Source organism: Aulonocara sp. 'chitande type north' Nkhata Bay, linkage group LG14, assembly GCF_057382095.1.
Source record: "Aulonocara sp. 'chitande type north' Nkhata Bay isolate Kocher_YH1m ecotype deep benthic linkage group LG14, A_spYH_male_GT1.1, whole genome shotgun sequence".
NCBI lineage: Eukaryota > Metazoa > Chordata > Actinopteri > Cichliformes > Cichlidae > Aulonocara > Aulonocara sp. 'chitande type north' Nkhata Bay.
In genome coordinates, this window is record NC_141357.1 from 17927169 (window position 1) to 17943576 (window position 16408).

The window sequence follows — 16408 nt, forward strand, 5'->3', positions numbered from 1 at the left end:
AACTTCTTCTTCTGTGTAACCTTCAGCTTTTAGCAGTTCAGCACTGTTGTTTTCAGGTTAAATTCAGGTTGTTTTTTTTTTTTTTTTATCTCATTCAAAATTTTTAACTCAAAATTCAGCAATTAATTCATTTCAGTCCATACATTCAGATTCAAGCATTCACACTGCAGTTTCTTCAGAAAATGCACTTTCTAGTTATATTTTATTTTTCCGTACGTTTTTTCAAAGCCTACTCCTTCAAAACCGTTCAACTTAGAAAAACCATTCAAACATCGTTAGATTCCTATTCTTTTGGACATGACTGCTTCTAATTTTCTCATTTTTAACATTTATATTTTTAATTTTATTCAACTTTATTCAACAAAAATTTCCCATGTATTTCAATGGGGAGACCCTTCAAATTCTCATTCAACTTACTCATTTTTATACTCTTACTACTTCCACATACATTGACATAGAGCCACCATTCAAACTTTAAAACGAAGACAAGACATTCAACTATTCAACTTGTATTTATCTTTTCAATATCTATTATACTTTTTCTTCAGTTCCAGTTTAAGTTTCATGATGTTTTTTCACCCGTTTCAGAGTTTATAATGGGTGTGTATGGGACGGAATGTTGGGGCTAGAGTGAGGCAGCTCAACTGCTAGAGTGAGAGGAGCAAAAAAATTAATCTTAAAATCTTTTTTAAAACTGCTGCTGTGTCCACAGCGTTTGCTCTACAGGTATGATTTTACCCTCAAAACGTAGCCATGGCTGTCCTCTTTCATCCAATGTGTTTACTATTGTCCTAGGTGTTACGGTTCTTTCATAAATGTCACCAATGCACAGCCTCCTCCTTCCAACTCTTCCATAGACTCTAATGTTAAAATGGCTCAGAAGGTTCGTTTGAAAATCAGAAGAGCATGGTGTCTTTCCACTGTCACCACGTCCATATAATAAACTCCACAGGCATGAAAACTGAGAATTCGGTAGACTAGAAGCTGCTGTCGCTCACGGTGAAAGAATTTTGTCAATACGACTTGTACTTTTAATTTGGGAACGATTTGTTTCGGCCTGACTTTTCTGTTCATTTTAAGCAGCAAAAGTGAGGTGCATGTCTGTGTCGTGTGTATGGAGCCATTGGGTGCAGTCACTATAGCAACCAGGCTCACACCTGCCTGCTTAACGAGCTCTGCCTGCCACTGTGCCAAGATTCATATTAAACACTTCTCTTTCAACTGCTGCTGTTATAATATACTATTATAATTTTTACCCTCAAAACGTAGCCATTGTTGTTCTCTTTCCAACACCGTGTCTTTCAAAACATTGAGATGTAAACTTTTTGAACTGTGTAGATCCAAGTAGATAGATAACCTCCTAACTGACCCATAGAAATACATTGTTTTCAGTCAGGAGTTTGTCTCAACAGCAGAAAAGACCCCACCTTTTAAATTACTCCTGTGACCACATTTTTGACAGCGGGAACATAAAGAACATGCTGTTGTGTAGAAAAATTCCTCTGGATCTCCATGGTTTAAAAGCTGGCTTGACAGGAATTACAATTTTGGATTTAGAAGCAGTTTTTCCAACAGATGCCATTAAGCAGATTTGAAAGGGGTCACAGAATAATAGTGTCATTGTCCAGAGTCTGTGACTCCTTGTTTATATTTAAGTTTATTATTATTATGGGATTTTGTGCTCCTTTTTCACATTTCATGTTCCTATGTTCTGTGTTCCCTAGTCTGTGTTAAGTTTGTGTGGGTTTTGTTCTGTCGGTGTGTTTCCTGTTTTACGTTGAAGGTCCGTGTCCAATCTCAGTGTGTTCAGATTACATGTCAGACAATCATGTCTGATTACTCCCAGCTGTGCCCTCCTTCTGTGTCTCATTCCCTCGTTATCCCTCTGTGTATTTAAGCCTTGTGTTTGCGGCTGGTTCATCTGTGTATCGCCCTCTGTTGCCCTGTGTGGCTTCCCTATGTTTTCTACATCTCCCTGCATCTCTGTTTCATGTTTGTTTTTGCTTAGCCTTTTCCAGTTTAGGTTACTCTTAGGTGTTTTTTGTACACCACGTTCCTGTTTGTTTTGCCTTCGTGTTAATAAAGCTCGCTCTCTACTTAAGCAGTCTGCATCTTGGCTCCGTTAATAATTCAGACAAATAGTATGTCAGTAGTTAGTGTAGGCCAACTGAATAGAGCATTCTGATTGCCCTGCTAAATGCAAGCTGATTGTGTATTGGTGGACTTGTCTTCTGCACACAGGTTTTTCAGATCTGGAGTCAGTTGATGACTTTAAAATAATCTTTTCTGACTGGATAATTAAAGCTCACAGCATCTACCTGTCTGTAGTTAATTTCCCCACCTTTTAACTAACGTTTAACTAATCTAATCTCATTTAATGTTTCTGTTTATAGTCTGTATAGTTTATCTCCCCACGAATACACTCAAAGTAGTCTTAAAATAAAACCCACAAAACAGTTCAAGATTTAATACTTTTTATTTGCTCATTTAATGCCAGTTGCCCTGTTTTTCTGTATGTCACTCATTCGCTTATACTTGGGCAAAAAGTACCAATTTGTACACTAGTATAGTGTATTTTTTCCCTCTATCTCTCTATGTCTGTCACACACACAGACCAACACACAGACATGTATATGCTCATTAATGCTGTTCAAACTGATGCTCAAATTTCCAAGCACCACCTGAACGCCTCATCTGTTTTTAACCCATCACTGGACCAACTGTCGTCATTCCGCTTTGCTCTCTGCTGTGGTAAGTACAATACAATCAGTACTGCAGTGTTTTATTTTTATGATGGTAAAAATACGTTTGACATTTAAACTCACATATCAAGTCCAACAGAGTTCAAAGAATAAAGAAAGGAAAAAAAAAAAAGAATAACCTTCGCTATCATTTATACAGGTTTATGATGTTTTGCTGTTAGCAGCAGTGCTAACGCTAGCTTCAATGCTAATGCTAACGCCAGCTATAGTGCTAACACTAGCCTTAGCAATTGTTAACTGACAAAAAGAATATTCCTGTGATATCCCTGTGATATTTATTGGCGGTCACTGAGACAAAAGTAACAAATGAGCTTCATTATTGCCATTGTGGCTCAGTTTTAACAGTAAGAATGCTAACGCTAGCTGCAATGCTAACGCTAGCTGCAATGCTAACGCTAGCTGAAATGCTAACGCTAGCTTCAATGCTAATGCTAATGCCAGCTATAGTGCTAACACTAGCCTTAGCAATTGTTAACTGACAAAAAGAATATTCCTGTGATATCCCTGTGATATTTATTGGCAGTCACTGAGTCAAAAGTAACAAATGAGCTTTATTATTGCCATTGTGGCTCAGTTTTAACAGTAAGAATGCTAACGCTAGCTGCAATGCTAACGCTAGCTGCAATGCTAACGCTAGCTACAGTGCTAACATTAACTGAAGTGCTAATGCTAGCTGGAATGCTAAGGCTAGTAACAGTCTAACAGTCTTACATAAGTGGCAATACTTCAGGTAATTAGTTTGAATTATAAAATGGCTGCTGTGTCTTTTAGTGTGCTGTATTATTCTATAACCTGCTAATTATAAGTTCAGTGTATCATGTCGTGTGGGCTTTGTATTTCTGTTAGTCTGATAACACTGTACAGACAACTAACATATTATTTCTCCTCTTACACTTTCAGGAACTTGACTGACATCTGTGCTTTGCCTGGTAGGTGTGCACATACTGTAAGAGAAGCAGACCAAAATAAAAATAAAAAATCTGAATAATATAAACTGTAAAGTGATGGGTTCAAAGTTTTTGCTAGACCTTTTAAACACAATTTTATAACAAATACACACAAGTGCAGCTTAACAATTGGGCTAAATATTTTTTTTCGTATATTTTTGTAGTCACACTACATGTGATTAGTTAATGATTCACTCAATCATATTTGTATTTAAAAATATTATTGCTGAATTTAATTAAATATTTATTATTTTAAAAAGTGCCCAATTATGCAACTTTTTGCACATGGCAGCCGACAACAGTTTAGCTTGAATATTTAAAAATATTATTGCTGAATTTAATTAAATATTTATTATTTTAAAAAGTGCCCAATTATGCAACTTTTTGCACATGGCAGCCGACAACAGTTTAGCTTGAATATTTGTTTTGTCCTTTTTCAGTAGTCACAATTAGTTCATACAATTACCATGTGATATTATTTTAATAAAATTATTATATTTTTCTTGTTTTTTTGTTCACAGTGTGTAGAAGAAGAAGAACAAGGACCAGATCTCCAGTCTTCTCTCTCACATCCCAACCCCCCAACCCCTCTGTCCTCTGTCTTGCTCCACCTGTTGTCTCTGCCTTCTTTCCATCTGTATTTCACTCTGTGGTTTGTGAGAAATTTTGCCAAACCAACAATCCTTTTGCGGTTTGATTTCAAAGCCGTGTCTCTCCTGCTCTGTCTGTTCTCTCTGCTAAATTTTCTCTCTACCTGTTTTTCACTCTTGGCTTGCTGCTGAAAAACGCCAAGCCAACAAAACAATAAAGAGTGCATATTTTGCCTCAACCTATGAACAAACTGAACAAACAAAGAAAAATCTGCGGTTTGATTTCCAAGCCGTGTCTCTCCTGCTCTGCCTGTTCTCTCTTCTAAATTTTCTCTCTACCTGTTTTTCACTCTTGGCTTGCTGCTGAAAAACGCCAAGCCATTAAAGCAATAAGGAGTGCATATATTGCCTCTACCTGAGAACAAACAAAGAAAACTCTAATTCACGGTTTGATTGTGATTTCCCAGCCGTGTCTCTCCTGCTCTGCCTGTTCTCTCTTCTAAATTTTCTCTCTACCTGTTTTTCACTTTGCGCTTGCTGCTAAGTTGTGCCAAGCTAATAAAGAGAGTGCATAATATTCTCTTGACTGAAGAACAAACTGTCAAACGAAAGACAACTGTTTCTGACAAATAAAAACTGAAATATAAAGACAAAGAGAACATCTCCTGGTGTGTGCCACTCTTATTTTATAAACATATTTTCTAAAGCCTAAGAAACACAGGTGTGTGAAAATGCCAAGGAAGCAGAAAAAGTCACAAGCTGCAAAACAACGCTGGAAGAAGTTCCATGAGTTTCACAGTGTACCAATATGTGAACAGGCTGAGTTTGATTTTCCTCAGAGCTCTGCAGAAGACAGTGTGTCTACAAAGACCAATGCTGATGGTGTCAAACAGGCAGGTCAACATGTTCCTGCACATGTACAACAGGTATCTTATGCTGATGCTGTAAAGAGTGGACTGCAGCATGAATTTAATGAACAACATGAGGTGTCATGTGACCCACAGGTGGGTTATGCTGATTTTTTGAAAAGAGGCTGTCACAGTGATGTGGCAGGACCATCTCATGCAGAAAGAATGAACCTTGAAAATCAGCCATCTGTTACACAGGTCTGTGCATCTCACAGCCAGGCTCATCCCAAGTATGGAGACTCCAGAAACAAGCAGTGCACATGTAACTCACTCACATTTCTTGCATTCCTTCATGAGAATGTAAACATGACTACAGCTGACCTTAATCTGGTCTTGGATAAAGGTGATGTGATGTACAAAGAGGCCAAGAAAAGATTTCCTAAAAATATTCATTTGGCAACCGATGAGCTGCCAGACAAAGTTGATGCTCGCTGGTCTATGTATGATGTCGACATGACACAGCCTTCCCGGTATGGGACATTTGAAGAACCTCCAGAGGAAGCAGTAGATACCTTTCTCAGCTTAGAAGCAGGACTGAGCTGCCTGTTGTCAGATGTGCAGTATGCCTTACTGATTATGAGTGGATTGTGTATCGCAGTGTTCAGATCCACATCAAGCAAATATGGTTTCTTTGATCCACACTCCAGAACACCCAGTGGTCTTCCTCTACTACTACAGTCACGTAATCGTGGTACAGCAGTGATGCTGAAATTCACACTCCTCAGTGACATGATTAAGAGGATCCAAGATTCTTATGAAATGATGGAGATATCACCTTCTTGTAACTATGAGCTGAAGCCTGTGCAGTTCTACAGTATGAGCACAGTCAACCTGAGTGATACTATCACAGACACAGTCTGCAGACCAACAGCTGCCACTGCTGTGGCACCTACTCACTCTGATGCAACTGTTGATGAAGCAAACCCCTCTTCTCCAAGGAGAAACACAACCACTGATCTGACTGAGAACATCTTTTGTCAAATGGTGAAACAAAAAGAAGACCAAATGACTCAGTTCACATCATATGAAGATCAGAATGAACCTCCTAATATACCCACTGAACAACTATGCAGTGAATTAAGTTTCCTTCCATCAAGTGATGCTTTTTCATGTCAATCAAATGCTGCCATAACAAATGTTGCTGCCTGTGACCTTTCTGATATAGTTTTACAAAAACTGAAAAAAGTTAATAAACAACAAAGGAACAAAATGAAAAGAAGATTAATGGCATCAGAGAAACCCAGAAATAAGAGAAAAGAAAACCAAAAAAGGAAAGAACAACAAAAGTATGCTTCAAATAAAAATTACAAAGAAAAGAAAAAATCTTGCACAAGCGAGGCATATAAAAACAATCCTGAAGTCAGACAGAAAAGACAACAGTATATGAAAAGACGTTACTGTGAAAATGATGAATTCAGAAAGAAACAACAACAATATATTAAAAGACGCTACTGTGAGAACGATGAATTCAGAAAGAAACAACAACAATATATTAAAAGACGCTACTGTGAGAACGATGAATTCAGAAAGAAACAACAACAATATATTAAAAGACGCTACTGTGAGAACGATGAATTCAGAAAGAAACAACAACAATATATTAAAAGACGCTACTGTGACAATGCTGAATTTAGACAAAAACAAAAAAACTATATCACTAAAAGGTATCAAGAAAACCCTGAATTCAGAGAGAGACAGAGATCTCGAGTGACTCAGCGTTATGCACGTGATGACGCATTCAGAGTAAGACACAGACAACTAATGAAACAACTAATGCGAGACAGGTATCAAAGTAATCTTGCCTTCAGGATTATGCACAATATGAGATGTGCAATGAAAATAAAAAGGAAATACAGATGGGTGAACAGACAAACCCAAGAGAGTGACAACAGTGTGATTAACGAGGCCATATCTGTGTTCAAATCACAAATCAAAGCTGGACCATCATACCCATGTACTGTATGCTTCAAGGCTTCATTTCCAAACCAAGTACGACCCTGCAGAAGGTCAAATTATGTCAAAAACCCACATGTGGTTGCAACATGTTTGACAGGAAAGTTTGTTCATGTTTGTGATGAAAACTGCAGAAATGAGCAGTGCAATGTTCCCGATGAGAGAAAGAGAGAGTGGATTTGTCACACTTGCCACGATCATCTTAAAAATGGATCCATGCCAGCACTTGCTGTTGCCAATAAACTGGATCTTGCTGATACTCCACCTGAACTGTCTGATCTCAACATACTGGAGAGACATCTCATAGCCAAGTGCATACCATTTGCCAAGATCATTCCTCTTCCCAAAGGCAGACAAAGAGCAATTAGAGGAAATGTGGTCTGTGTCCCATCAGAGGTACAGGAAACTGTTGAAACACTACCTCGATTGAGAATTAATTCTCAGGTCATGAGAGTAAAATTGAAGAGACGCTTGTCTTACAAAGGTCATCAGCTGTTTCAGACTGTAAGCTGGTCTAAACTTGTGCAAGCACTGCATAAACTCAAGCAGATTCATCCACAGTATAAGGATGTGAGCATCAGAGATGATGCTGAGCTGTGTGATCCAACACTTCCTGATGAAGATGATGATGATGATGAAAACATGAATGAGGACGATTATGATGAGGCTGATTTAATGGAAATTGACAGCTGTGAGAAAAATGCACTGAGTGAAGCACAAAATAAAAATGAACAGGATATTGACATGTTACCCTGTGATGGTGAACAATCACATGAACAGATGAGAGATGATTCAGAGCAAGAAGATGGACTGACTAATGGTGGTTTTGCACTCGAGTCCTGTTTGCAGCCCCCTGATGTGGCTGAGGAGATATTATGTTTCAGTGAAGGAATCTACTCTGTTGCTCCTGCAGAGAGAAACAATCCAATAAGTTTTTTCAAAACACCTAAACTGGAGGCCATGGCCTTCCCTGTGCAGTTTCCTACAGGCCAAAACACACTTGATGAAAGAAGGCTGATCAAAGTATCCCCCAGTGGGTATTTCAAATCAAGACTTTTCTGCATTGATGATCGTTTTGCCAAAGACACAAACTATTTATTCTTTGCACAGTTTGTGACTGAAATACACTTGGCTACATCCAGCATGACAGTACAGTTAAGGAAGGCAAAGCCTCTGACCAGAGATGGTAGAAAAATAACCTCAGGCATGTTACAAGATAAACATGAGGTGGAGAAACTGGTGCGAAATAAAGATGCAGTGAGATTCATGCAGCCTCTGAGAGGAACCCCAGCCTATTGGGAGAAAACAACAAGAGATCTTTTTGCCATGATCAGACAGTTGGGAACTCCCACGTTCTTTTGCACATTTTCAGCTGCTGAAATGCGCTGGCCTGAAGTGATCGAGGCAATAACAAGGCAGCAAGGTGAACAAGTGAATTTTGAAGGACTCGACTGGTCAGCAAAGTGTGACATCCTGAGAAGCAATCCTGTCACAACAATGCGCATGTTTGACAAGAGAGTTGAAGCATTATTCAGAGATTTACTCTTATCTCCCGCAGAGCCACTTGGCAAAGTCATTGACTACTTTTACAGAGTTGAGTTTCAGCACAGAGGAAGCCCACACATACACTGCCTCCTGTGGGTAGAAGGTGCTCCTGTGTTTGAGGAGGATGATGAGCAAACTGTTCTTGATTTTATAAACAAATACATCACAGCTCAGCTGCCTGATCCACATAAACAACCTGAATTGTACAAAAAAGTAACAGAAGTGCAAAAACACAGTAAGAACCACACAAAGACGTGCTTTAGGAGTTTAAGCTCCGGGTGCCGTTTTGGTTTTCCCAAACCACCCTGCAATGAGACAATGATCACAAGACCCAGTGAGGATGATGCACTGGAAGTAGAAACGGCAAAGAACAAGCTCAGACCACTGAACCAGCTGCTAAATGAACCTGAAACTGCTTCCATGAGTTTAGAGCAGCTCTTGGAAAGATGCAAGTTGACACATGCAGAATATGAGAGATACCTGAATAAAATGAACATGAGGAGTACGATCATACTAAAGCGTGATCCAAAAGACTCTTGGATAAACGGCTATAATCCACATCTGCTTGAAGCCTGGAACAGTAATATCGACATAAGCTTTGTTTTAGATGCTTTTGGTGCTGCAAATTATTTAATGAAATATATATCAAAAAAAGAGGGCGGGCTATCTGAGTACCTGAAAACTGTCATTGAGAACTCCCATAAGGACAGTGTAAATGAGTGCGATGAAATGAGAGCCGTCATGCAGGCATATTCAAAGAAGCGAGAGATCAGTGCACAGGAGTGTGTTGCTCGTGCATGTGGTCTTCACATGAAGCAATGCTCACGTGCTGTAATATTCATTCCAACTGATGATAATCCTGTGAAAATGAGTCGTCCCCTGTCAGTTCTGGACAACACAACACCTGAGTCTTCCAATGTTTGGATGACATCTTTGAATGACAAATACAAAGCCAGACCTGAAACACCAGAGTATGAGGAGATGTGCATGGCAGACTTTGCTGCTACTTGCAGGATTGTCTATGGCCAACAGAAAAAAGGTAAAGATGTTTTGCCCCTTCTCAATGAGATGGGGTTTGTGCAAAGGCGCAAAAACAATAAGCCTGCTATCATCAGATTTCACCGCTGCTCACAAGAAAAACATCCAGAGCAATATTACGGAAGACTGCTTAAACTGTACCTTCCTCATCGTTCAGACCACGAACTGAAAACACCATCGTTGCCAACCTATCAGGCTTTCTATGGTGCTGGCTGTGTACAGCTGCCAGGTACTGACCGTCTTGAGTACGTGCAACACATTGTCAAAAGAAACAGAGAAAAATATGAGAAAAACAGTGAGGAGATCGAGAGCGCTGTTGAGGAATATGAGCAGAACAGAGGTGTGACTGACGAATGGTGTAATCTGGCACCTGAATCAGATCTCGTAAGGTTGCCACTTGTCGAACAAGAAAGAGAGCGAGACAATGAAAATGAACAGGAAGATGTGCCCGACTACAGCCGTCAGGCTGATGCTTCAACAGAAGTCAGAGCCATCAGGGAACCCCCTGCTATTGATCCCACATTGTTACGTCAGATGTTTCAAAATCTGAATAAGAAGCAAGCCTGCATATTTTATGCAGTTAGAGACTGGTGCATTAAAAGAGTCTGTGCTCTAAATCCAGAGCAGTTTTTCTTTTATATTAATGGTGGTGCTGGAACAGGAAAATCACATCTAATCAAATGCATCTACTCAGAAGCATCTAAGATACTGAGCAAAGTGCCCAGATATGCAGACGACGTTGACATATCAAAACCCACCGTCCTGTTAACTGCTTTCACTGGGACTGCAGCTTTTAACATTTCTGGAACAACACTGCATTCTCTTCTCAAGCTGCCTAGAAGCTTAAAACCTCCCATTCAGGGACTTGGCAATCAGCTGGATGAAGTCAGATCAGAACTTTTGAATGCTGAAATAATCGTCATTGACGAAGTGTCTATGGTGTCAAGACATCTGTTTGCATATGTAGATGCAAGACTCAAACAGATCAAAGGGACTCGGAGACCCTTTGGAGGCATGTCAGTCATTGCTGTCGGAGACTTCTATCAGCTACCCCCAGTGCGACAGTCTAAACCTCTCTGTGTGCACGACCCGTCTGAGATCGACCTGTGGCGGGAGCATTTTCAGATGATCACTCTGACTGAGATTATGCGTCAGAAAGATGATGTTGTCTTTGCTGAGATGCTGAACAGAATTCGTGTAAAAGGAAAGTTGGATGAGCTTTGCGAAGCAGATAGAAATTTGTTGTTACAGGCCATAACTGAACCAGCCCATTGTCCGACTGATGCATTGCACATTTTTGCAACTAATAAAGAAGTGGATGCACACAACTCTTCAACACTGGCTCTGCTCCACACTCATATCATTGACATCCATGCAGATGATTATAGAAAAGATCCTAGAACTGGCAGAATGGCACTTCAAGACAGACCATTGAAAGGAGGTAAAAACGAGTTACCAGACACACTGAAAGTTGCAGAAGGAGCTCGTGTCATGCTCACCAGAAACATTGACATACAAAATGGTTTGGTTAATGGAGCTTTTGGAATACTACTTAGAGTAGTTCACTCTGAAAACGACCAACACATCATCAAGCTTGGACTTAAAATGGATAATGAGACATCTGGAAAGAATAACCGCACACCAGCAGACGACATGGTGTACATTGAGAGAGCAGAGGAGAATCTGAAGCAGAAAGGAGTGGTACGAAGACAGTTCCCAGTGAAGCTGGCCTTTGCATGTACAATACATAAGGTACAGGGTATGACAACTACATCAGCTGTTGTCTCTCTTAAGAGCATTTTTGAGCCCGGCATGGCCTACGTAGCTGTCAGTAGAGTGACGTCTCTCAGTGGACTGTATCTTCTTGATATGGAGGAGAAAAAAATATTCACCAACCCAGAAATCACTGCAGCGCTTGAGAACATGAGACAAGCCAACCTTGATGACATGATGCCTCTTCTACACGTGAGGCAAACACTGAGCAGGTCAGAGGTTTTCACCATTGTTCATCATAATACAGAGGGACTGCCAGCTCACATTAATGACATCAAAAGTCACCATGAATTGTGTCTAGCAGATGTTTTGTGCCTAACAGAAACACACCTGCGGGGCTCTTTTGTCGCAGAGAGTCTCCACTTGGAAAATTACAATTTGTTCAAACGCAACAGACACCTGTCCTACACAAACTTTCCCCAGATGGCAAACAGAAGTGGTGGTGGAGTTGCTGTTTATGTGAAAAGTGACATTCAAGTGCATGAAAAACAGTACATCCATAATGTAACTGACCTTGAATTTCTGGCTTTAAAGGTTGAAGCACCAGTCAGTGCTCTGATTGCAGTTGTATACAGACCTCCAGACTACACTCTGAGGCCATTCCTGAAAAACCTGGTAAGCCTATTAGACTCATTGGAGATCATGGACTGTCATCCCATCATAGTTTGTGGTGATTTTAATGAGAATGTTTTATCCAGTGCAAACAAACCAATCCTGGAGCTGTTTGAGTCTAGGGGATACGCACAGGTCATCACTGCCCCTACCACAGAGAAGAACACACTGCTTGACCTAATTTTCATTTCTCAGTCAGATCGATGTCTCCATTCTGGAGTCATGAAGACATACCATAGTTACCATGACCCAGTATACTGTGTATTGTCCTGTGATGATTCATGATCTAGATCTTTGAATACAGTAAGTAATTTCTATATTTTTGAATGACTTAAGAAAGTAGAGCGATGCTTGAACTCCAGAAAGAAGTCCAGACGCTTTTCTTTGCAAGCTCCTTTGACTACGATGACCTGGATGACTGAGAACCTTCACAGACATAAAGTAGAGCGATATTTAAAAGTTGACGCCCTGCATTGCAGTATAATGTTTGAATTGTTTACATAAAATACAATTACATGAATTAAGTAATGATATCAGTAAAAGATGACAATTTTATTTATTACAGAAAATCTAAAATTCACTAACAGTAACCTATAAATGTCAGAAAAATCAAATATAGCAGTTTAAAATGAATAGTGTAGGCATATCCTCTCTGCAGCCAGGCTTCAACATCCTGCCAGGCTGCCCCAGTCTCACTGTGGCTGGGAGGGAGGGAGGGTGGACCAGAGGATTGCCTACACAACACATAAATGTTCAACAGCTTCTTCATTGTTTCTGAGAGAACAATAATGACTAAAGGTTGCTTTTTAAAAAAACAAACAAACAAACAAACAAACAAAACCTAATTACAGCAATAATGACAGTTAAGCCACTTTATGTGTGCCTCTATTTTGAAATACTATTTACAAAAATGTTATTATTTTGGTTTGTTATAAACTTTAAACTTTTTCAAAAGTATACGATTATATTTTTGGACCAATTTTACTATGAAACATAAATTTTTATGAGCTTTTATCATGTTTCTGGCCAGTGCAATCATCAGGGTGGGTCTGGGTTGATAACTGCACATTTCTGGCCAGAAATGTTTCAGCAGTGCTACATATGTAGTGCATATGTTACACTTGCTTTCTGTTACCAGCTGATACCCTACATTTGTATAGACATTGGATGGTGTGAGGTTGGGGAGTTGAGTGGGAGGGGGGGGGGGGAGGGTACGGTGGGAGTTGAGGGGGGGGGGGTTTCCTTTCCTGTTAGGTTTCCTTTTTTTTTCTTTTTTTTTTTTTAAGCAAGACACAGTCCTCCTGTGTCTTCTCCAAGCTTCACATGTAAAATCCAACAATGTGAAGCACATAGCAGCCAGAAACTGTAATGCCACAGATCAGAGAAACTTCATCATCACCATCTTCATCGCCGTACGATCAGAGCGTGAGACTTCACATCTGGAGCACAGGAGACATTCTGTGATAAGTCCTCCTTCTAGCTTGTCCCACAAGCAGCCGGTGAGATTTACTCACAACAAAAAGGGTTAATGACATAATTTCCATGAAAACATGTATTCATTCTTTGTAAAGTGTTTAAATTGTGTTTTCACTTGACCTTAGGAGTGTTAGAGTGTATTGTAATGTCTGTACTCAGGTGTTTCCCTCTGTGATCCATCCCCTTCAGAGCTGAGACACTCAGGACTGAACAGACGGCACAGTTTCTGTGACTGAGCCTCCAAAACACCTTCTTTGAAACCACTCATGATAGAAGGGCTTCATATTTGCAGCAGCACTACTACAGGTATTCAGTTTATTACAGGATGTGTTTGTTTCTTAGGACCAGCTCTGAGTGCACACTACCTAACATATACACCTTTCTGTTCATTACAAACCCACTACTCTGGATCATATGGCCAGTTGGCAGGAATGTTGCTGCAGGAAAACATCCCTGGAGATCACCATCATTGTCAGACTGACTGTGCCTCCTCTGTGCAGTGTCAAGATCCTCCCTAAATGAGTGTGTAAGTTAACATTTTCATTATTTTATTCCCTTTGACAAGACAAGTATCACTGATATTTACATTTACAACTACATATTCCTGTTTTCTGCTCTTCTTTTAAAGTCCTCAGCTATCCTGCTTCTGTGCTGCTTGCCACACATCAAACTGTGGCCGGATGACAGGGAGGATCCACTCTGAAGTCACTGGACATGATGAGGATCATATGGGACTTTATAGTTTCACAGAAACGATGTGCTCTGTGATTACAGGTTTTAAATGGACATAATGACTGCCTCTCTCTGATCAACAGGCTAAAGGATTGTTGTCATTGTTAGTGCTCTGTACAATGTATGCTTATTTAGTATTTCATCACAGAGCAAACCTTTTTTTCTTTAACATATTTTTATTTTTTTATTTGTGGGGATAGGTTAATTGATTAATCCAAATTGTCACTAGGTGTGAATGTGCGAGTGAATGTGAGTGTGAATGGTTGTCTGTCCCTGTGTGTTGGCCCTGTGACAGACTGGCGACCTGTCCAGGGTGTACCCCGCCTTTCGCCCTATGACAGCTGGGATAGGCTCCAGCGCCCCCCGCGACCCTGGAAAGGATAAGCGGAAGCGAATGGATGGATGGATGGATATTTTTATTTTGTTCTAATGTTGAATTAACTGTGGGGATTTTTTTTAAGTGGGCACTCGGGATGTCATATGACCAGAAATGTGGTAACTGGAATTCAACAGTATGGAAGAAAAAATCTGCTAAGAACAAAACACACACAAAACCCCCCAAGAAAATTCAAATTCATTCCATGTAATCCAATCTAAAACATTTTAAACTGCTGAACATCAACACAAACAGCGTTAAAAAACAGTGTTAACAGAATGATTATGATGATTTTGTACCAAAGTTTCAGGTCACATGGCACACCTAGTGTGTAGTGTGGGGTATCAGCTGGTAAGTATAGTTTTTTTTTTTTCATATTTGTGTCCTTAGAGTTCAGATAGATAAAGCCTTGTGTATAATAATTAGTCATAACCACAACTCAAAGTCAGGGACTAACTAATTTTGGGACTTTGTGTCTGAGCCCAGGTTAAAACAATGTGTAAAAAAGCATTTAGTGGCATGGCTGAACAATGCTGTATTGATACTTATTTATCCATGTTCACAAAAAGGACTAATGTGTTTATTTGATTATTTGCATGTGTTAAACTGTGTCACCACCTTACGCTTTCATTTGACTTTACTCAAAAATCTCTATACAGTTCTCTTTTACCACTGTGTGGACTCTGTTTACATTAAAACATAAAGAAGAATGAGTAATAAAAAGATGTGTAGACAGATTAAGTAGGACGATAGAAACAGCTGTTCAGCCATGTTCTAAGAAACCAACACAATTTAAAGGTTCAGGATTGTGGTTTTAAAAGTTGAATTTTCATGTATTTCATATCTTGCTTATTATTTTTTATTTAGTTATTTAATTTAGTTATTTTTATTTATTCTACTAGTCCTTTTCAGAAAGAAGCTGTAAAATATGACTTAAGATTTTTATGTTATTTTCTATGACATACAAAACAAATTGATGTATGTAATACTATTAAACATGATATACACATGTGTATATGTCTGAAAAACATTATGCTGTATATTAAAGTTTGTATTTTCTCCAGAATTTTTGTTCATCTTTTAAGTTCATTTCAATTAGAAGAATTTGAACTTTTAATATTCATTCAGAGGTTTTCTGACTCTAAATTTTCTTTTGTCATTACTCATCTTTTTATTATTTACATTTTAAACATGTTTAGCTTTTTTCCAACTTCTTCTGTGTGAACATCAGCTTTCAAAAGTTCTGCACTTTTGTTTTCAGGTGAAAATTTCTGTATTTTCCAGCTCATTCGGAATTTTTAACTTAACATTCAGCAATTAATTCATTTCAGTGCATACATTCAGATTCAAGCATTCACACTGCAGTTTCTTCAGAAAATGCACTTTCTAGTTATTATTATTATTATATTTTATTTTTCCGTACGTTTTTTCAAAGCCTACTCCTTCAAAACCGTTCAACTTAGAAAAACCATTCAAACACCGTTAGATTCCTATTCTTTTGGACAACACTGCTTCTATTTTTCATATTTTTAACATTTATATTTTTAATTTTATTCAACTTTATTCAACAAAAATTTATAATGTATTTCAATGGGGAGACCCTTCAAATCCTCATTCAACTTACTCATTTTTAAACTCTTACTACTTCCACATACATTGACATAGAGCCACCATTCAAACTTTAAAACGAAGACAA

At 39.0% G+C, this 16408-nt stretch overlaps 1 protein-coding gene across 3 annotated transcripts; it reads left to right on the forward strand.

Moving 5' to 3' along the window:
- The first annotated feature begins 1992 nt into the window (after nucleotides 1-1992).
- LOC147314399 (uncharacterized) lies at nucleotides 1993-15778 on the forward strand. 3 transcript variants are annotated; one of them, XR_015124655.1, is made up of 6 exons: nucleotides 1993-2751; nucleotides 3663-3691; nucleotides 4231-12131; nucleotides 13794-13910; nucleotides 14027-14130; nucleotides 14233-15778. XR_015124655.1 is itself a non-coding variant. In XM_086261320.1 (4 exons), the coding sequence occupies exons 3-4, from the start codon at nucleotides 5031-5033 to the stop codon at nucleotides 13797-13799; spliced, it is 7107 nt and encodes a 2368-aa protein (XP_086117446.1). In that variant the 5' UTR covers nucleotides 1993-2751; nucleotides 3663-3691; nucleotides 4231-5030; the 3' UTR covers nucleotides 13800-15778. The 3 variants fall into 3 exon arrangements, 2 of the variants coding, with proteins under 2 accessions (XP_086117446.1, XP_086117445.1); XM_086261320.1 differs by having other exon boundaries at nucleotides 13794-15778; XM_086261319.1 differs by lacking the exons at nucleotides 13794-13910; nucleotides 14027-14130; nucleotides 14233-15778 and having other exon boundaries at nucleotides 1994-2751; nucleotides 4231-13317.
- The last annotated feature ends 630 nt before the right edge of the window (nucleotides 15779-16408 follow it).

Excerpts from the sequence above, each read along its gene's own strand:
- LOC147314399 (XM_086261319.1), top strand. The coding sequence starts at position 5,031 with ATGCCAAGGAAGCAGAAAAAGTCACAAGCTGCAAAACAACGCTGGAAG.